General features: G+C 43.9%; 1 protein-coding gene across 1 annotated transcript in view; it reads left to right on the plus strand.

Moving 5' to 3' along the window:
- Positions 1 to 23,277, plus strand: part of EFCAB6 (EF-hand calcium binding domain 6) — an 879,195-nt gene that overhangs the window by 538,154 nt on the left and 317,764 nt on the right. The window contains exons 19-20 of the mRNA XM_085652469.1: positions 7,362 to 7,597; positions 10,395 to 10,491. Of these exons, the coding sequence (XP_085508595.1) occupies positions 7,362 to 7,597; positions 10,395 to 10,491 (333 nt within the window). The remainder of the gene's footprint in view (positions 1 to 7,361; positions 7,598 to 10,394; positions 10,492 to 23,277) is intronic.

Raw genomic sequence — 23,277 nt, forward strand, 5'->3', positions numbered from 1 at the left:
TGCCTGGTGCGGAGCATCAAAGTCTTGCCCACATCCAAGGCATGTGGCCTCCTCCTCGTGGGGACCTTGGTACACACAAGGGTCTTGGTGGTAGTGAGCGGATTAAACAGTTGCAGGACCCTGAGTGGCCCGCTTCAGCGATCGCGTGCATCTCTCTTGTGCGACACGCGTATTGCATGCTCCTTGCGTGCGGTGTCTGATTCACACCTTGTGACCCTCGGAGGTGGGGACATAAACGCAGTGGTGCTTCATTCTACCCATGAGGCATTGCTGAACTTGCGCCTGTGTATGTGACCGGAACTGTCTAGTGCGACCAGTATCAACATGCACCGGACTTGTGCCTCATTTCGAGGGAGTTACGGAATTTGCAACTCTTCATTGTGTGTGTGACCGGAACTGTGACCCGAGGTGTATCTTCTAAATGTGTGGTATTGCATTATAAGAATTGCATGCGTGGGTCTGGGGTTGACAACGTGTTGCACCACATAAGGGTGCCTGGGGGTGTGTAGAATAGGATCTTTCTCAAATGTGCATATTGCTGATGTCATTCAAACACCTAGTACAGCTAGTAATAAATCCATGTGTTAATTATGCCCAGAAATTCATAATGTTCATGTTGTGCTGATTATTGTGTGTGTTATAAACGTTATTTACGTGCATCACATGTGAAGTCTCTTTTGTGACGCTCAAGGTATTTATCGTGATTGTGTGCTGAGCCAATCTAATGCTTTACACATTGCCTCTCGAGTAAGCCTGACTGATCAGTGCCAAGCTACACAAGGGTGAGCTCTGGTTATACAGTGTGTGTAATCACCTGCCCCTGATGAGAGTGGCAGGTTCTGCCTGGCTAGAGACTCGCCTCAGCCAACTTGAAAGTTCCAGTTCCCACACCAACACTGAAGGGTTCAGTAATGAAATAGATGCTTTTGGTTTTCTGTCTGTTCTAAAGGTAAACGTGCACTGGCAGTGTCTACAGCCCAAGTGAACTAGCTAGTGCCTTGTGGAGTGTAATAAAAACTGTAGATATATTTTAAGTTGACCAGTCTATGTGTACTGCTTTTGTTTGTGTGCAAAAAGAACAAATGATGGGCAGAATGCTGAAAAAAACAAACATTCACCCCCAGTCACAGATCTGGTTTAATCCCTAATTTATTTGCTCACCACGCCACCCCAGTTTGGACCCAGCCATATGCAAATCAGTCTTCACCCTGCTCCCCATGGGAATAGTCCAGCCAAAACTGCCAGGTCCTCCCTGACCGGAAACAAGCATCCGGACCGGTTTCATGTTATCACCCCATATCAGCCAGGCTAGCTAGACTCCAGAGGCACAGTTAGCACGGGCCCACATCTGGGTATACCCTTCCCACTTAGGACGACAAAAGCAAAAAGAACAAATGATAGACGGAATGCTGAACAAATCAAACATTCACCCCAGTCACAGATCTGGGTTTAATCTATCATTGTTTTGGTAACAAACGGCACGGCAGTTTGGCTGGGTCTAAACTGGAATGACATGGGGAGCAAAAAAACAATGGATTTAGGCCTAGATTTCTGTACTGGTAGTGAATGTTTGACATTGTTCAGCATTCCGTCCATCAATTCTTGTTTTTGTGTTTGTTTTTGTGCAGCAATGTTCCCACTGCTTGTCTGTCAGCAGGAAGGGAGGTGTCAAATAACTGTCCCATTTTCGCCTCCCTCTATGTCCCCCCACCCTCATCAGCTCCTAAGCTCCAAGGATGTATTATTTATGTATCAAATACTAGTTTCTTACACTCTGGTTTAACAATCATTTATGTAAGTGTCCCTAATGTCGAAAGTTCTAAAAGGAATGACGAACATCATGCCTTCTACCCCTTCCCCACGCACATTTGAAAGAAAATAAAGCTATCCAGTGGAGTGTTGTTTCCTTTGGATTCAAATTGATCCGGTGTCACAAATAATTATCCAGTGTCACAAATAAATTATCCAGAGAGATATTTCCTATTTGATTCAGGTTCAAAATGATTCTTGTGATCTTACATTAGGTTCAGATGTCAGCGGCCTGAGTGAATTGTCACGCAATGAGAATGTGAAAGATGCTGTCATCTCTCCTCCTGCACGAGCCACAAGGCGTTGAATGAGCCTTTTGACAACTTTTGATAATGAACCTTGTAGTGCATCATGCAGGCCCTGTTTGTATGTTTAGAAAAATAAGGCTGGGAAAAGGGCATTGAACATTGCAAAACATAAATGGTAACATTTCATAAGCATGAAAATATGCTGTACATATAGCAGAAAGAAGGAGAAAAGTTTAGAACATTATCAGACCACTTAGAGTTATGACATCTGCAACACGGAATGGCAAAGCCAATCGTCCAGTGTTGTCTGCCAGCCTTTTGGCAATTCTTGCTTTGTTTTGTCATAATTATTGCATTATCGTTCAGGAAGCTCCCAGGCATTTGTCAATCTAAAAAAAAAACACTGCCTAAAGGCAAAATTGTTTGCGTCTCAAAAAAGCACTCATTACCATAGTAGGCTCTGACACTGAAGCGAACTATTGCGTGTGTGAATGTGCTCCTTGTGAAAGGGCAGCATGCTGCCTAGTGAAGCCAGCTAATGGCTGAAGTGGGCTGACCTATTGCCCCTTGATACATGCTCAAGTGTGTTTGAGAAAATTTAAATGACGCAACCAAATACAAATGGATAAAGTGTGCCTGAAAACCCCTATAAGTAATTATGCTAACGCAGACCTAAAAAAAACCATTGTTCTGCCATTGGCTGCCAGACTCTTGCCTTTGAGGAAGAAAGCAAGAAAGAAATAAAAAATAAAAAGAAAGCATGTAAAGCAAAAGAAAAAAGGAAAGAAAGATAAAAAAGAAAAGAAAGAAAAGCAATAGGAAAGAAGAAAGAAAGCGGGAAAGAACGCAAGAAAGAAGTAAAGAAAAAATGAAGGTAGGAAAGATGGCAAGAAAAAAGGAAAGAAGTAACAAAAGAAAGAAGGGAAGAAAGAATGAACAGAAATACAGAAAGGAAGTGAAGAAAAGAAAGAAGAAACAAGAAGGGAAACGCAGAAAATGCAAGCAAGAATGAAAGAAAGGAAAGATAGAAAGAAAGAAAGGAAAGAAGAAAGGATGAAAGAAAGAAAGGAAAGAAGAAAGTAATGGGTGTTGGATTGGGTGCAGGTCCAAGATCAGCAAGTCACCAAGTGGAGTCCCGTCGCGAGGTGTACTTCCTTCTTGTCTGTGTTGAGTTTGAGGCAGTTGATTTTCATCCAAATGGCGACTTCAGACTTGCAGGTGAAGAAGTTGGTTTGGTGTTCGATGTTCTGGAGAAGGGAGAGGATGAGCTGGGTATCGTCTGTGCAGCATATGGCATTGATTTCATGGGTGCATATTATGCTGGCTAGTGGGGCCATGTAGGCGTTAAACCACATGGGATTAAGCAAGAATCCTTGCGGAACTCCGCAGACAGTTTTGGCGGCCCCCAAGGTTAAAGAGGTCAGGCTGGCCCGCTGTGTGCAGCCTGTGAAGAAAGAGCAGATTCAGAGGAGCGCCGTTTCCTGAATGCTGGAATCGTGTAGGCATTGAATGAGAATGGAGTGGGAGATGATATCTAATGCGGCGGATAGATCCGGAAGAATAAGGGCCATCAATCTGCTACCCCGGAGGTGGCAGGGAACCCATTAGGTACCACAGAATGTAAACTCCACTCTGTTTTTTTGGGCAGAAGCGACCCCCATGGGCCTGTACTCCCCTCCCTAACTCGGGCACAACAGTCTTTCTGCCCTCCTGGAGAGCTAATAGGGGGTGTACCCCATTTCTATACCCCTGGTGGGGCAAAAAGCTTACTACACACCAGGGTCAAAAGTCTAAAAAAAAAAGTAGAGGTGGGGTTAGCTCACCAATGTATCGACCTGTGCCTTAAACTCAGAACAGGCCCAACAGTCTTTTTGCCCCTGTTGGTAATTTAGGGAAGTGTAACCTCAGTCTGCCCCCCAGGAGATAGAAATACCACTGGACCACCAGGAAATGATGTAAAAACAATAAGGTACGGTGAGGTCGCTTGCCCAGGTCCGGCTTTGTCCCCACCCCAGAATGAGCCCAACAGTTTTTATGCCCTCAGACTAGTCTTTTATTGGGGGGTTTATCACAATTCTTCCCTCAGGGAGCAAAAATCCCACTAGACACAAGGGATATATTTTTTGTTTTAAAAACGAAATATGGGGTGTGGGTAGGCTGCCCTTGTTTTGGGCCTATCCCCGACCCCTAAAGCCCCAACAGTCTTGGGGCACAGAGCATCCCCATGGCAAGCATGAGGAAATTTGGATTCCTTTGGGTGTCATTTTGACAAGTCAACCAGGAGAGTGGGGTACATTGTTTACTTGCCATTCTGAATGGCTGCAGTATTCGGGTCCCTGCTCGGCTGCCACCCAGAAAATCTAATAAACCCAGGCATTTCTGAAAACTAGACCCCCAGAGAAGTACAGCGTGGTGTACCGTGTGTGGACTAGGCCTGGGCAAAAATTTCGTTCCGTTCGCGGAAATTGCGATAATTTGACATTTTTGCGTTCCGCGGAGAGCGCGAAAATGTCAAAAATTCCGGTTTCCGCAGCTTGGCGATAATTTGTTTCTTGCTCGCGCTGTAAAATGATACATTCTCGCGCGCGCGCGATCGCCTTACCTGAATCCCTGCGTTCGCCGACAAGTTTTCTTGATCCGGTCGCGTTCTCCATGAGATGTTGTATTGTTTTTAGCCATTTGCGCTGTCTCGCGACAGTTCGCGCCCGCAGTGACGTCATGCGTCGCGCGATCACGTCTTTCTTCTCGCGATCATGCACCGCGAGAACAACTCAAAACAAGATGGCCGCGCCCGCAAGCAACCACATGGGTAAGTTGGCGACCCGCAACCATGCAGAAAATCTCGCGAACATGCCGGAAAAAAACTTCCGCATCTTCGCGATATTTCTGCTTGTTTGCGATAATTTTAAACATTCTCGCGATAATTTGCGAAGGTTAATTCCGCAAATTCCGCCCACCCCTAGTGTGGACCCATCAATGTTTTCTTACCCACAGTGTCTTGCAAACCTCAAACTTTTCCTAAAATCACCCACTTTGCCTAAAATCACGCATTTTCCTTACATTTCTGTGACGGAAAGTTCCAGTAAGTGCAGAGACCCACAAAATTTCTACCATCCAGCATTCACACACTCCTCCTGAGAAAAACGCTACCCCATTTTGGTGGCTGGATCTAGTGCCTGTAACACGAAAGGATCCAAAATGCAATAGAAATAGAGACAACAGCGAAAAAGAATATCTGCAGAACTTGGTCCAGGGCTTGCCCATCACCCAGGCAACCTTACCAAACCCAGATATTTTTGATGCATTGTCCCTGATTTGATCCATTCCTGTTGTGGGAAATAGGTCTAGCCACACAAGTGGTGTAGCGTTTCTATTGGAACAAGTGTGGGAATGCTAAGTGGTGGAAAATTTGTGGATCCCACAGATTCCAGAACATTCCCTGACAAATATGTCAGAAAAAGACATGTTTTTTGGCAAGTTTAATGGTTGAAGGGCATTGTGGTTAAGAAAATGTCAGAGGATCCACATAAAGCACACCACCCTGTACTTCCCTGGATGTCTTGTTTACAAAAATGTCTCAGTTTGATAGGTTTCCCTGGATGGAAGCCAAGCTCAAAACCAAAATCTACAGCTGCCCACATTGCAGAAAACAAAAAGTTGGGTTGAAGCTTGGAAATTTGATCTGTTCATGTTGCTTTTTATGGCCTTTTCCTCTTGTGAGTGCTAGGTCCACCCACATGGTGGGGTACCATCTTTACTGGGACGCTGGGTGGTACAAAATGTGTGGCTCCACATAGATTCCGAAGATTTCCCTCAGAAATGTGAGAAAATGTGTCTTTTTAGCCAAAGTTTGAGGTTTGCAAGGGCATCTGGGTAAAAAATATTTATGAGATCCATGCAGGTAACCCCACTCAGGACTGCCCCGGGTGTCTAATTCTCAAAAATATCTGGGTTTGGTATGTTTCCCTGGGAAGCGGCTAAGCTCGAGCCCAAATTCCCAGCTACCCACTTAGCAAAAAAATGCATTGATTTTGGTGGATGAAATGTGATGTCTCCAGATCGTGTTTTGTGTCATAAGCTCCAGGTCCTGTCGCACAAGTTGGTATTGTTTTTATTGGGAGATGTGTGGGAATACAGAATAGTAGAGTATTTATTATTACTGATTAGATTTATTTATACTGTTGTTTTCCAAATGTAATCCAGATTGCAAGAAAGAAGACATTTTACAAAATGCTCTCTGAGTATTTTGTGCACATTTCAGAAATACATAGGTTTCATTCATACCCATTTTTCATTCATCATATTTATCATATGAATTTTAGTACGACCGTTAAATAATGAGAAATCTTTAGAATCTGCATATCAGTTGTTGTCTCTGAATATTGTATGTTTTTGGAAAACCTATAAATCTTGTATATCCCTGTGAACACAATGGTTTAATTGGCCATTGTGACAAACAAATTTGAAATGAAAACGTTATCATTTTTGGCAATTTTTTCATAATCATTTTCATCATCTTTTTTATTTCAACAATTATTTTCTTTGGGATATTGTTGAGGGGATCCACACAAATGAGAGCCATTGCTGAATTTAGATGTTTGTCTACTTTTCAGAAATGTATAGCTTTCCAGGATCACCCACGGGTTTCACACCTGTTTCCACCTCAAGCTACAAGTAGGTTGAAACCATGAAAATTAGGAGAATGGACTACCTCTCAGAAAAATGAAAAAACTGTGGTAAAAAATGTTTTTACACAACTCTGCATTTTCCTGAAAGCTGGTGAGATGGTGATCCAAGCACAATAAACCTTACATTGAGGTTATTTTTGGGTAAACAAAACATATGCTTTGTTGCAAAGCAATTTTTACCCATTTAAAAAATGAGCTATATTTTGGCTATTTTTTCAGTTTCCTATAGGGAAATCCACAAAATCTGGGTACTTCTAGTATGCCCAATGTGGTCGAAAAAATGACGCATATTTGGCCTGGATACCTTTTGGGAGAAAAAGACCTAAGCACAAAGTACTCCAAATATCAGAAAAGGGTTCAGTACAGAGGGCGGAAAAGCCTCCGCATCTAAGGGGTTAAAGCTGACAAAGGTATCGAGAAGTTAAGAAGAGGGAGAAGGTTTGTGGGTGCTGAGTTTTGATAAAGCATTTATCCCTTAAGGAGGGTGTACCAATCCATGTTAGCATGTTCTGTTGATATAATGCATTTCATATTAAAACAATAAAAGTGACACTTAAAAAAAGATTAAACACACATATTGCAATGCCATTGATATGTCATCAAATATTTTTCATAGGAATCATACTCAATCTTCCGCAAAGCAGATATCAATGGGGATGGTATTGTCACAATGCATGATCTTCGCCGCCTCCTTGAAAGCTTTGTGCTCATCATCACTGAGAAGGAGTTCCTGCGTCTGCTCGAAATATTGGGCCTAGACATGGGCTCCACTTTAAGCTACAAGGACTTCCTCGAATTGTTCCAGTTGCAAGGAAAACCGAAGGAAACCTTTCAGCAGCATTCTTCTCATAGGTAAAACCTGTACTTTCATTGTTTCCTGCTAACTCTTCCAACACGTTCAACGGTTGAGTGGATTGTGTCGAATTCCAGGATTCACCTGACAGTTTAGTTGCTTGGATGAAATAAGATGGGGTCCAAAATCATGGCCTGTAACCACTAGAATAGCAGAATACTTCCTACAGAGGTCAGAATTAGTTGTCAGCAAGTTGTTACACTGTCCGCGCCTGTAGACCCATTTTAAATACAGATTGACATTAGGTAGTTTGTCAGCTTCATTTACTAAGCGCGTCCACCTCACATATCCCAGAGTGCAACAGTTGAAGACCCTCTCCTCACCTTAATTTCAGTAGCCCACGAATTGGATTAACCTACCGGAAAAAGGCCCCGATTATGGTAGTGGCGGTCAGACCGCCGGCAAGATGTCGGTGGAGGTCCGACCGCCAACAGCCTTTCGAGTTGACCGCTGTATTATCATGCTGGCAGTCAGATCCAGAGCTGGGGGATGCAAGACAGCTGCCTCAGCCAGGATCATAGATACCAACGGTGTGGCAGTCAGAGGAGTGTCCTTGATTGGGGGCGCTGCTGAGGCTGGCACCGCTGTCAGTATTTCGATAACCCTCCTGACAGCCTTTTCATGGAGGGAACCCCGCCACCAAAAGGTTGTCAGAAAGGGGTCGGGGCCCAAACAGGCGTCGGAGCCCAGATTAAAATATTTATGGGGGTGCACGTGGTGCCCCCCTCTCCTGGCACTGTCATGTGTGTACTGTGTGCTATGCACAACATGGTGCATGTCACACTGTGCACAGATGTGTTGGAGCCACTGAACGGTGGCGGCATCTGTTGCAGCACTTTACTATGGCCGCAGCATGCCTCTGTTGTGGTACCGCTGACTTCTGACTGCCAACCCGGCGGTCTCATCGAAATAAGGCAGTCGGCCCGCCTGCATGCTTGTCGGCGGTCTCCAGACCGCTGCAATAGCGGCTGGCAGTCTGACTGCCCGGCATTGTAATCAGGCCCAAAGTCCTCTGAAATGACATGATGGGAAATATCATTTATTTATTTGGCAATAGGGCATTACATTTCTAACAGAGATGTCTTACAGAAGGACCATGTCGGCACATACCATGACTGATGATGATAGGAAGAATAACATAAACCAGTGTGATGATTAAGGAGTTGAACAAATGAGCTGCATGGTGATCAATTGACCGCAAGCCATAATAGAAATAAAATGTAGCCGGATAATGAATTATAGTTGCACTTTGGACTTATGTACAACTCTGGGTACCTTATACTGTGTTATTTAATCTCACATTCTGATAGGATGAGGTGTCACTATAGAGTACTTTTGAACTACCTGAGGGGTACTCTTGATCTCAAGAGGTAGTGCAGTCACATCATTTTGGTATAGACCCTTAGACGATGTCACGAAAGAGGCTGTGCTGTCCCTGTTCTCCTACGCTGATGACTCACAGATCATCTTTTCTCTCTCCAGGGCTAGTGAGGTGGGGTCTTCCTCTTTGCAGCATGGCCTGGGAAAAGTTGCATCATGGATGCAAAAGAATTAACTTAAGCTCAATGGAGAGAAAACGGAGGTCCTGATTCATGGTCAAAACAAAGATCTCTGGGGCCCACACACTGGTCCGGTGAAATGGGAGCACTTCCTCAGCCCTCTAGTCTAGTCTGCAACTTAGGTTTCATCATCGATGATTCGCTCACTATGCACCATCAGGCAGTCAAAGTCACCGCAACTTGTTTTACCATCTTGAAGTGGCTAAAAAAGCTCATCTGGATGCTGCCCGAGTACACTCAGATCAGTAGTCCAGGCTCTTATCACTTCGAGACTGGATTACGGTAACGTTCTCTACTTTGGATCCAACATGGAAGTGATTCGTATGCTGCACATAGTGCAGAACTCTGCGGCAAGACTGCTCTGCAGAGTCCCCAGAGCCACCTCCTTCTCTTGTCATCTGCGGGACCTACATTGGCTAAGGGTCGAGAACCGAGTCAGTTCAAAGCCCTGAGTTACATGTTTGAAATCAAAACTGGAGTTGCCCCACAAACTTGGCTTTTCAACCAGTAACCTGTGTTACATTCAGCTAATCCACTTCCGCGCTGGGTAACCCTTTTTGGGTAGCTGCCGCGCCTTATAAATTTAATCTAATAATAATAATAATAATAATAGAAGATAGAAGGATCGGAATTGGGGCACTTCATAGGTGCTTTCGGTGTGGACAGCGGATTCTGGTTGGCGTATCACAGATTCCTGAGGGGGTAACATGTCAGTATGTCAACCAGGTAGTCTTCGGAGACCACTTCCATACAATTGTCAACACTTTATAGATCGTTGCAGCTCTCTGATGAAAGTGAATGGTGGGATGTGTGCCTGGGCGTGTTGAGGAAGGTGCAAACTTAAATATCATAGCGCCGGGACACTCTGTCGAGTAGCTGTGCGCTCTATAAATCCTTGATTAACATAACATAACAAACTTAAATATCTTGTCCTGAAAAGAGGTACAATATTAAGGGATCTATCTACACCTTATCCCTCCACCCATAACCCTTGGGGTGGAATTTTGCACCTATGCTGCTGTGCTGTACTGGTGGGTTCTTCAGCACCGTTATTGTTAAGAATTCACAATGGCAGTTTGGAAAACTTGCTAAATGGCAATTACTGGTATTCTTTCTGTGCTCTTTGATTCTGGTATACATTTAGCCGAGTTTATTTTACATGACATTTTGCCTCTTTCCATAACACACCTGACCAGAATAAAACATGTCATTTTCTTTTGTATTTTTATTTACAAAGCCCAAAATGTACGCTGGACGATGTTGATCTAGTGTGTGAACAGGCTCATGATTACCTTGTGGTCAAAGCAAAAAGCCGTTGGCAGGACCTGGCAAAGGTAAGACTGAAATATTTTAATGCATTAAAATATCTTATTGAAATGCACACAAAGCCCACCCTTTGGGAAGAGGCCATGTTTAAAAGACTGAATTATAAATTAAATACTGGCACAATAACTAGAATGGAATTCATGGCCAAACATCAGGTATTATAGTGTGTTTATTGCTCTGAAAACCAAAAGCATGTTCTCGTGACTGAACATGCATCTACTTTTCAAACATTGTTTATTTATATTTTATATCCCCCATGGACTTGGTAGGTCATTTGCTCATGAAGCTTTTCTGTAGAAATACCTCAGCTTCAGATACCTCAGATTCAGATTAGCAGCAGCACTGACGGCCCAGCAAGATTCTAACTGAAAACATGTGCAATTTATTTTTCAATTGTTTTGTATTTTCTTTCTGTTTGCTTTCTGGTACACTGTCTGGGTAACACGTCATCAGTGCAATTATAGTTTTTATATAACATTATACAGAACAATCACAATGCATTATAATAACGAGATATGTATTGTTAGTCACTCTTGAGTGTTTTTTTGCTCTGAAAGCATTGCCCTTCCAGCTTTCACAGCCCAAACGGTGTTAAATGCTTCTTTAATTTTAAGGAGCTGATTGCGAGTTAGGCGGTTACACCGCCATCTCGCAACGGTCAGGAGAATGCTGCCAAGCCAGCAGTATCCCGACTGCCACATTACAAGGTTGCTGCGGGGCTGGCAGTGTTGTGGCAGCAGTGCCATGGCAGCAGCATGCTTCAAATCATAGAAAGAGCCTGAAGCACATGCAGCCGCATTACAGCTCCACTTGCACATCCGGTGCGCTGTTGCCATGCACCATGTCATGCATGGCACACAGTGCGGGCAAGACAGTGCCAGTATAGGGGGGCACAACATGTGCCCCCAGCCACAATCCCCAATCGGCTGAATAGCCCTGGGGCCCTTTTTGTGGCCCCTTCTCCTCCTTTCTATTGACCTTTTCATGTTGGGGTCCCCTCCCTGAAAAGGTAGGCGGAAAGGCAGGTCTTGATCCCCACTGCGGTGCCGATGCCAGCACCTCTTCATAGACCGCATCTTTCCCCAACGCTGCCGCCGCGGGACCCGAGATCCTGGCAGAGGCAGTGGTCTTGTGGCGGTCTGAGTGCATTGCTCATAATCGGGTATTCGGATCACTGAGAAGGTGGCGGTTGGACCACCAATGACAGTACGCCGGTCCTAAGACTGCTGTACTTGTAATTCGGTCATAACTGGTTTTGAGAGATGTTAACTTGTGCCGGACAAAGGCATATTAAAGGGATTATCCATGTAAATAAGACATTTTTTTTTGTTTCTAAGAAATACAATTGGAGCTACCTATTCTTTCTCATGATACAGCAGAGGCTAATAAGCTCAATAACTTCTCAAGTTCTTACGTCACTCAGTGGGAAAAGTTGGCTCAATGGATATTGTTGATGCCACTAGTTTCATTTTGAAATTGATAGAATTAATTGAAATTATTTAATTAATTTAATTGATCATCCACCAACTTGTGTCTCTTTTAGGTACACTCTGAGAAACAGTCCCAGTGTGCTACCAACTAATATGTCTCATGTCAGTTGTAAATTTACCATCGCCTAGAGATCTTTTTGGGGAAAAAAGACCAAATGTCTGTTCTCTAAATTTGTATTGTTTTAGGACATGTAGTAAAACAGAAAGGCACTCTAATTCTAAGATATTTATTGTAAAAATCCACAACAACAAGGCAGCGCAGCCTTCCTTCACATTAGAAAGTACAGAAAACAAAGAAACTAAACTTCTATTTGCACACAGTAACAAGGCAATCCTTCCCTCAAAGGCTTTCTAGTAAGGGTTTTTCGCAAATCTAAAACAGGCATCGGCGTCCACGCATCATCTATATTTGAAGGAAAGTAGCCGCTCTGAAGAAGGAGCTGAAAAAATCATCTAAACTTCCCTGTTCAGTAAAGAGGACACAATTACCCTACGACTTAATTTGAATCTGGATAATATCAGACTAAATGTTGACTTAACCAATAGAAGGATTGCTCCGCCACAATGAGGGTGACCCCCCCATTGGTAGTGAGTCTATATAAGAATAAGCCCTTTTGGGATCCTAGCTATCACATACAGGTTCCTTTTAGGTATGTATAAACGTTTCCCTTGAGTTATTTTGTCGTTGTATGTGGGATAATTAATTTGCTGGTCCTGAAGAAGGTGGCTATAACATTTTCTGTGATCCACCGAAACGTTTCGACTTAATTTGTAATACTGAATGTGTGTAAACTGTGGATACGATAGATGGTGATTCAGACACTACGGGAATGATCATTTACCACAGATTGAACAGGTCAGTATGTTCGTTTAGAGCAATTGTTGTCTGTTTATGCCTCTTCCTGTTTTTGTTAAAATTTTGTTTTATACTTATGGTATAACATTTATCTGTGCAGTATTGGGTAAGATCTCAATTTAAGAGTTCTCTGCTTTTAAAACTGTTTTTAGCTTAATGAGTGGCACGTTCATTATGAATATGGCTATGATATTATGTATGTATACACTGTAAGATTTAAAAACTGGAGATGTTAATATGCTATTAAAGCCTTGTGGTTTTTAATTTCTGTTGTTGTAGTGGAGTTGTAGTGGTAGCAAATTGCCCAAGGGTTGAGTGACAAGTGAGTGTATGATTTATGTGTGGATTGATTACTTCCTAAGGGGAGATTGAACTTTATTGTTCCTAGTAAGTAGCACTGCAACATTAGAAGTGCAGTTTTTCTGACAGTTAAGGAGTGAGAGAACTAACCCAACCTGTGTGTCTGATGAGTATAACTAATTAAAAAGCATTGGCAATGGCATTAGGTCTGGCCTTGGCAAGCTGGTGCAACGTCTAATTTTCATATTTTTTTATTGCAAGTATATGCCACAAAAATAAAAAAATAAATCTTGCCACGACATGAACTCTGCGGCCACAAGCTTGCATTACAAATGTTACATTTTAAACAATAATTAATGATTGCTTATACAGGTACTTCTGTATGGGTGGTTTCTAACAAGCAGGTGTACTTGGAATCGGTATGTAACCCCTTTTTAGTTTGAATGTACTTTACAAGAAAATATGATTCTTACTAGCACAAAGAAAACGCACTATTGGTTTTCAATTACTGTGATCTGAAATCATAGGGGACTTATTTAGAGTTCAGCAGATGGGATACTCCATCAAAATATGGCAGATATCGCACCTGTTAAACACAAAAGGAGGGTCGTGAGGGATTTAGAGACCTGCGGGTGTTGACTCACAGTCAATATATCAATCACATAAAAAACGCCCGGGTCTGAGTGAAACAGGAAATTATGGTAACCTAGCTGAACTAAAGTATTCCTTTTTTAAGACAAATTCCCTCACCCACCAACAGCTCACCTGGATGCTGTGATATGGTCAAGATTCCTCAGGTTGAGGATGTGTTTGACTGCACCTTTTTGTGTTAATCAGAAGCTGAGGCTCATGTTAGCTAATAGACCAGAATTTTAAGGCATTACAGTTAAGTTTTTCAACTTGGCGATATTTTGAGACTGTCCCACTATGTTATGTCCCATTACATAACGTTCTGTAGAAGAGGCCTCCGTTTGATATATAGAAATGTATGTTTGTAACTGTATTGTTCCTTTTAATCAGCCCTAATATGAGTAGGAAGCTCATCTCTTGTGTGCTTATGTCACTCTTTACTCTATGGGTAGCCCTTTGCATGGTAAGAGGAGGCACAATGGCTCAATCAGTTAAGTTTGGAATTTTTTGAGTTCCAGGAAAGTAAGTCGAATCAAGTACACTAAGAACCCGATTATGAGTTTTGAGGGGTGGGACCCTGTATGGCCACAGATTTCATGGAGTAGGAACTGCCATGAAAACCGTCGCAGAGAGGCAACTCATAATATACTTGGCGAGACCGAGGCAGTCCCGCTAAGCATATTGCGATCTCAAGATCGCCACACCACCTCCAGGGATCTCTGTGCAATGCGGTGCAATGGCGGTCCGACTGTCCTAGTTGTAAAAGGGTGGTCAGACCACGGCTACAGCAGTCCTTAGACTGTCGTAATCGGGCCCTAAGTATGCAGCTGTATTGGTAGTACTGCAGAAAGAGCCTTAATCTTAAAATTGCAGAAGATAGACTAGGACTGTATTTTATTGCCCTCCTGTGGCAACTACAAAAACAAAAGGTCAAGTTACGGCCCTTGTTGTTTTATCTGTCAACCTGATTCAAGTCTGCTAGCCCTAAATTGAGTCTGCAGCATTGCATTAGGATTTAGTTTAGTTTCCCTGCCCTTGCTCATAGTACTTCACCAGTTCCGTGTCAGAGTGTGGGCAGGGTACAAATTCCTAAACGTAACCCCTGTGCACTTATCTTATCTCAATCTGGTGGGAACTCAGGTAGATTGTTCTGCTGAAAGCCAAGTATTCCTTTGCTGGATGCACAATCTTACCTGCAATGAAATGTAAAGAGAGAAAAGGTACAGCCATTAGTTATATGTGCACCTTCAAAGTGGCATCTCAAAGGAGGATCACTCAAGTTTGCTGTGAGATTGCTGATAGTGAGCACACTTTTTCACAATCTATTTGTGTTTAAGAAGCCATCACAGGACTTCAAGAGAGTCTAGTAATAATAGTTGCCCCAAATCTAACTGGTTGGTCTGAAAACTTAGGGTCTGATTAAAATAGTGGGGAGACGGCCACCGACAGGCTGTCGGTGGCGGTCTCCCTACCATCTCAACCAACTTTACTGTATGGCATTCGGAAAGACTATCAGGCACCGCCATAGGCATCACAATGTTACGTTCTGCCGGCCCTTTCATTGCTGTGAACCTGCCATGAAAAGGCTGGCGAAAAGCACATTGGGAGTCCCTAGCGGACCTTACTTAGAAGGGACCTGGGGGGCACCTATGGTGCCTCCCTACATATCCCTGCACCATGTGGCAGGCACCGCATGGTGCCCACCACGTAGTGCAGGGATATGTGTGGGGTGTTTGTCTTGTACTGCGGCAAGTGCTGCAGAGCCCAGCACCCGTCGCAATACAAAACATGGGCAATGCTACCTCAATGGTGGCGGTCGCATTGTAATTTGCTCTGTGGGACCCCCGCCTTGTAAAATGATGGCGGACAGACTGAAGTCCGTCCGCCATCGTAATCGGGCCCTTAATGCTTTGAATTGAGGTTTGTGTTGTATAGTATATTTAGATGTTAGCTTATCTTCCCTAATGGTGGTCAGGGGTATCTGAGAAGGTGGCTGCCTGTTTTCTGCTGTGCCTTGTTAGCATTCTGAGAGAGGGAAATTCAGATACCACTATTGCCACATCCAGGATTGCCACCTGGCTGTTTTCTACCAGTCTGACTTGAAATCAAATTAGATTAAAAGTCTCTTATCTGAATTTAGTGCTTGCCCGAGCCCGGGGAAGAAAAGGGTAGGGAACCCGTGAAGTGACCTTGCAGAGGGTGGGTCCCTTCCTTTCCTCCTGTGAATTAAAAACACAGATAAGATATGCAATTAGTACAAATTCATCTGAAATACTAGATATATATAATACAGTTATAAAACCCAATACTTGTACAACAGTTCTAGCAATTTTAAAAGATTATTCATTCAGCATGGAGGTGTGAGGCTAATTCCTCATCAAGATTGTGGCCTCCCGGAAACTTAGTTTCCAGTTCAAGTATCAAATCCAGATCAGAATCAAATACAGATAAAGATACACCCACAACTATTGGTAGTGAGCCGATACAGAGGGAAGTGAGTGATTTGGATACTGATATTTCTGTGCATACAGCAAGCTCGTCATCGGAAGTGGAGGTAATAACCCATCAAGCCACTTTTTTAGACGAGTTCAGGGTAATGAAAAGGAGCCAACAATCGGGAAGAATAACTCCGATACCCACCTCAACACCTCGGGCGGGGAAGAGGCCGAGGGAGAGGAAGAGTGTTAGGCAAGGGCGCAGCAAGCAAATACGCCTCAAGCGCAAACACAGATCGAAAAAATACAGAGCCCATGGGAACAAGAAAAGGAGGCTCAAAGAAAACACAATAATGGATGCCTTAATGGTAAACAAAACTATTGTGAATCTGTCTGCACGTACTCTCTCTAACTTTGAAAAATCTACCCTGTGTCTAGGCTTGACTTTTTGTCCTACCGAAATGTTCAATTATGCCAACACACGCATAGACATTTTTAAATTTATTAGAAAAATCAACTTAAAGAAATGGCATGCACTGAACAGTAGTGGGGCACAACACAGTACTGTATAACCTTACAACAAACCCACACAAGTAGGGCTCACAGTGGGAGATGACAATGCATTACAAACAGAGTTCGAATTAGGAGCTCCATATGCGAATGGAGCAGATGAACAAGAAGGGTTGGCTTGGTCAGACTTTGTGATAGATAAAGCTGCATGTACATCGTTCAAACCACAATCGGTATTCTATCCTAATCTACCCCATGATTCAATTGACACCTTCCATGATGTGGTTACTAAGGAACTCATTAAACAAAAACACAATGCTGTGGATTCCAGAACATGGAATCAGAATTTGACCAGGAAACAGTATAATTTAATTGTTTCATTGTCTAAAGATAACAGTTTGGTCATACGTCCATCTGATAAAGGTGGTAATATTTTTCTGTGGGATAAACAAATGTATATCAATGAGGCCAAAAGTCAACTTGCCAATGACAAATTTTACTGTATGTGTGATACAACGGCATACAATACCAGTATAACTACTACCTGGCGTAAACTGTCTGAATGGCAAGAAATGGGTATTATCTCATGGCAAGAATATTGTTTCTTAAAACGAGATTTCCCCAAATTACCTATCCTGTATCTTCTTCCCAAAATCCATAAACACCCCACTGTTCCACCTGGGAGACCATTTGTTTCCTCTGTGGGCAATGTTAATGAAAATATATCCAAATACGTAGACCAATTTCTTAAGGAATATGTGATAAAGCTACCATCTTACGTGAGGGATACCAAAGACTTTTTAAACAAAATAGAAGGTCTTATTTGGGAAGAACACTACTATCTCATCACCTTGGATGTGAATTCACTATATACCATAATCGATCACGTCCAAGGTGTGGAAGCTTGTATGCAGTATCTAGGTACAACACATATCATGTATTTAGAACATACACGTATGCTAGCAGACATGATGATGTTATGTCTTAAAAACAACATCTTTATGTTTGATGGGACATTGTAGAAGCAGGTGCGAGGCACGGCTATGGGAACGTTCTTCGCACCTTGCTTTGCTAACCTCTTTTTGGAGAAATGGGAGGAGGAGATTCACCTAGACAGTACATTTTCCACAGACTTTGAGTCAGTAGTTTTATGGCTCAGATATATTGATGATCTGCTTATTGTATGGAGCGATACTGAAGAAAAGGCTGTTGCCTTTATTGATAACCTTAACAACAATCCATATAATACCGTACTGACACATGCTATTAGCAAAACTAATGTAGAGTTTCTTGATACACATATTGAAGTGCAGGATGGGAATCTTGTTACTAGTCTATACAGAAAGGAGACGGTCGGTAACAGCCTCCTCCATGCCCTCAGTGGCCACCCTGAATCCTTGAAATGGAGTATTCCATATGGGGAGCTACTGAGGGCAAGAAGGAATTGCAGTACACTTGAAGAATTCCAAGAGGAACAAAAGATTATGTTTGAAAGATTCTGCCGGAGAGGCTACCCGGAATGGTTTCTTAAAAGGGCCCTCTGCAAAATCAACGTGATTAGTAGGGAAAAATCGTTGGAACAGAATATCAAAAGAGATGAGGAAGCAGAGGGCGGTATCAGAAGGATTACCACATGCAACAACAGATCTAAGACAAAATGGCACTAGGCCAAATGTATAGATCAGAAATGGTTCCGATGTTTTTATAATATAGATTAAGAACCTGGAGGAACGGTTATGTATAGTATATATCGGGTATTAGACTACGATTAGACAGACTATAACATAATATATGAAGAGCTTTCATTGTAGGCCGCAAGCCACTAGTGCGAGATAGTACGAATAAACATTGAATATGGCCGACAGAATTTTATATGAAAGTGAGCTTAATATTGTTATCACAATGTTTAGGAAATCCGTTATGCTCATCAAGGCATGAAATTTATTACCCGGTTCCTCAGTATGAAATTTGTAACTTCACAGTTTCCAACTTATGGTTTGAATTTATATTATGTTTCAAAACCGGAATTACCATGTATTTTTTGATCATTACAAAATGGCTGCCAGTTTAGTGGCACAAAAACGGTTACCTAACACTGTAGTCCTATGTCAATTTTCACAAAATGTGTTTTTCACTTTATTTATGCACGCTGGATTTGCTGACAGGTTCGTGTGATCAAGACTTCTGTCGAAACGCGTAACGAACGAGCAATAAATTAGCTACCTGCTTATCAAACCCTGAAACTCAGAGTGTGCGTTTACTTGGAACTATTTGGATTATATATATATATATATATATATATATATATATATATATATATATATATATATATATATATATATATATATTAATACGGTTATGCAAAAAGGTAATGATTTGGAAGTGAAGTACTTTACCTACTGTTGCTTAGATTGGACTGGGAATAGTAAATCGTACCGCTCCGAAGACCAACACTTTCCCTACTGTTGCTTAGACAGGAGTGTGGTTTGTAATTGTAACCCCTCCAAAGTCCAATGCTTTCCCCAGGCCACACCTGCAGACGGGCATCCCAGAACCCCACATCACTGTGCCAGGGGCCCTATTAGCGGTGATGGACTGGCCCTGTGCCCCGAGATGCCATATTTAGGGGAGTGTACTCCATTGCACCCTCTACCTCTCGCGGAGGGCACTCTCCCAGCCTGCAGCCTCTTCCTCCTGTGACCTTGGCCTGCTTGTGTCCCCCATTTGATTATAGTGGGTTGTGGGGTGTGGCGGGCCTGGAAGACCTGCTGCACGCCGGTGCCACCGCTCATCTGATATCCTTCAACAGTGGGCCTGGCGTGGGCTATCTAGGCTGGACGCCTACCAGCCCCACCACCATACCTGCCTGTGACCCTTTTCTCCTGATCACGCTGGCCTACCTGTGCCCCCCCCCCCCCGGATCGCAGCTGCAGTGGGGGGTGGCGGGGCTTGTGACAACTGCTAAACTTCTCTTGAGGCAGCGATGTTCCATTGACATTTGTCCAGTGGATGAGAGGGGGTTGCCAGTGTTGTTCACCTCGGCTTTGACACCCTGATTGGGATGCTCTGGTTGCCTGGGTGTCCCGACCCCTCGGCCCGGCTGAGTGGGGTGGACCCGGAGGGGCGTTGAGCTCTGGCGATCGCCTGCCCTATGGACTGCCGAGCCATGAGGAAGCCACAGGCACGCTAGTCCAAGCTGGCCTTTGAGGGAAAATTGCAGACGTGTCACATCGAGCCAGATAAAGTCATTGACCCCCCCACAAGCTGCCCCATGATGCCACTCTACAGGATCCTGACCTAAAAGAGATTCTCATCAATGTTAAAAACTGTCTGCGCACTATTGATGCCAAGATTTATTTCCTCACCAGCCCCCTTGACCGAATGAAGGAGTGGACAAACATGAAGACCGCCTGCACCACCTTGAGGCACGCGTCTATGATGTGAAGACACCCGAACAGCGGCCGAGGAATACTTGCTCCACATGGACAAATTAACTTCAGATCATAAAACAAAAAATGTAGACTTGGAAGCTTACTCTCGGCGCAATAACCTCCGCATCATAAGAGACCCGGAATCCACCACGATTGACAAAATGGAAGACATTGTGAAGAAAATGTTGAAATCTCTAATTGCAGACACCCTTTCAACAGTCTTTATAGTAGAGCGAGCCCTCAGGTCACTAGGCCCGAGACCCCCACACGGCACCCCGGCGCGACCCATCATCGGCAGACTACTCAAATACCTTGACAGGGACATACTCCTTCGGCTAGCCTGCAAGTTCTGCTCCATTCAAAACCAAGGCAATGAGGTCTTCTTCCCGACTTCACTCTGATGGTGCAGGCAGCGTGCTGCACCGTCTTCTTGGCTAAACAAATGCATCAGAAGGCAGACGTGACATATTCCATGCTCTAACTTGTGAAACTCCGCATATTCCACAATGGGAAACCCCATTTCTTCACAGATGCCAAAGCCGCCCTGAAATTCTCCCGTCCGATCTTGACCGGAGTGGCATCTCCCCGACTCACCCAGAAGATGGCCACCTCTGTGACAATGAATAAATGCTGCTTGGGCTACTTTTCTTATCTTCCACTTTTTGTACTGCAACTTTATCTTCCCATTCCACATCACCCACAGACGTTCTACGGGCTCTTTCCCATTATGAGAACCTGACAGGATTCTCCTCAACAGCTCTCATCCCAGCATTTCACGGTCTCTACGATACATATGCCCATACCGACTCCTCGTGGTGTGCCCCTAGCTGGGTAGTGTGCCTGGCTTTCTGATGCCTCCAGGAATTGTTCTCATTGTGATTCATTGTTGTTTGGGTTATGGGGTTGGGTGAGGGATGAGGGGTAGGATGGGTGTTTACAACCATGTTCTCTGGTTGGAGTGGGCGGCATTTCTGGCTCTACCCCTCGTGCTTCGAGCACCATCCAGCGGTGGAGGCGAACACGGCTGGCCAGTTTTCACTGTCTACTGCACTTTTTCAGCCTTTTAGGCCCACACTAGCAGAAATAAATACATTGGAGTGTGTTCAGTGAGCTTGGAATTGATTGCGGTGCCCATCCGCCATGCCTTTCCTCCATTCTTCTCATGCAAAATCGCCAGCTACCGGCACCCTAAAATGATGGTGCTACGGTGCCCACACACAAAAGGCCTTCACACATTTGCAGACCTCTATCAGGATGGTAAATTCTTGCCCCCCTTTGCTACAACAGAACCCCTCCCAGGTCCACCCACAAGATATCTTTCTATATCATCAGGTTAAAAGTATCATCAGGTGTGGCTATATACATGCCGCGCAGTGCACCCAACGTTCCCTGTGCCCCCGCTCATGCCACACACGCTTGTACACTTGCTCTTCTCATAAACTAGTTACTCGTTTATATACAACAATGCAGAATAATGTACCGGTGCAGGCTCCAGCAGCTCATGCTACCTGGGATCTTGACATTATACCTCCCATCACAGAGTGGAAACACGCTAAGGTGATTCCATTGCTCAAAAAACCCACTTTGGATGACTCCAAGCCAGATAATTTTCGTCCTATCTCTCTCCTTCCTCTGATATCCAAAGTCACCGAAGCTTACATTAACTCAATCCTCACCAATTTCATTGAAGCCAATAATCTGCTAGACCCTTCTCAAAATGGCTTCCGTCCACAACATAGCACTGACTCTGCCCTTCTGGCAGTCACGGAACATCGGCGGAACTCATTGGATGCGAAACAGGCCTCTGCCTTGATCCTGCTGGACCTGAGCGCTGCATTTGATACGGTGTTCCATCAGATCCTCTTGCAGCGCTAGAGGATATTGGCACTCGGCCTTGGGTTGGCTCTCCTCCTTTCTATCGGAGAGATCCTTACAAGTGATTGCCCTCCATTTTGCTCTCAGATGCACGCTGTGAGCCAAGGGGTTCCTAAAGGCTCTGCTCTGAGCCCGACTTCATTTAATATTTACATTCAACCCCTGTCAGCAGTTAAGGACAGGGGCCTGACGGTGGTCTCTTATGCGAATGATACACAGTGGTCGCGCTAACTGACAACTCCGCACAGGACAAACTCAGATTTAAAGAGGATCTAACATCTATTGCAGACTAGATGACATCTATTTATTCATTTATTTATTTATTTTAGTTTTATATAGTGCAAACTTGACCCGAATCAGGTATCAGAGCACTTTACATAGCACCAGTTGCATCACATGAGGACACATTCATTTGTTTTTTTATATATATATTTTTGTGTTAGGCACGGGGAGATTAAGTGATTTGCCCAGAATCACAAGATGTTCAGCGTCATTGCTGAGACTCGAACCCAGTTCCCCGGGTTCTAGGTCGGCCGCCCTAGCCGTTATGCCAACTCCTCATCAAATCTGAGATCTTGTTGGTGGGAAAAAACACTCATCAGTGGCGTGAGCTCTGGTGGCCATCCACCCTAGGTCCCCCGCCTACCCCAAAACAGATGGTCAAAAACCTGGGCGTATGGGTGGATTCTGCGCTGACCTTCCAGGCTCAAAATAAGGCGGTAGCTGGAGTCAGTTTTGGGCTCCTATGTGGTATCAACCCCTGCTAGACTTTTTTTATGCTAACACCCATCAGGTTATTATCCAGGCCACTGTACTATCCAGGCTGGATTATGCCAGCTCTTTGTATCTAGGGGCCATTAGAGCAGAGATACAGTGCCTACAAAGGACACAGAACGCGGCTGTCTGGCTACTCTTCGGTCTGCCCAGAACCTGTTCAACTTCTGACTTCATCGGCAGACTTCTTTGGCTCCTGGTGGAGAAAGAAATCTATTTTAAAACTCTGTGTATCTCCCATAGAATCCTGAATGCCCAATCCCCTGATATCCTAGCGGATCTTCTCATACCCTACACTCCCACCTGCCATCTGCGCTCGCTTGGTCAGCACCTGGCGTCTGTCCCTAGAGTCAAGAGAGCTAGGGCAGGAGGGCGTTACTTCTGAGCTCTTGTCCCTAAACTCTGAAACTCCCTCCCGGTGAGCATCAGAAGCATCCAAAACCATGTAGCATTCCGTAAGGCTATAAAAAGTTATCTTTTTCCTAACTAATCT

The sequence above is a fragment of the Triturus cristatus genome, chromosome 4_1 (assembly GCF_964204655.1).
Source record: "Triturus cristatus chromosome 4_1, aTriCri1.1, whole genome shotgun sequence".
NCBI lineage: Eukaryota > Metazoa > Chordata > Amphibia > Caudata > Salamandridae > Triturus > Triturus cristatus.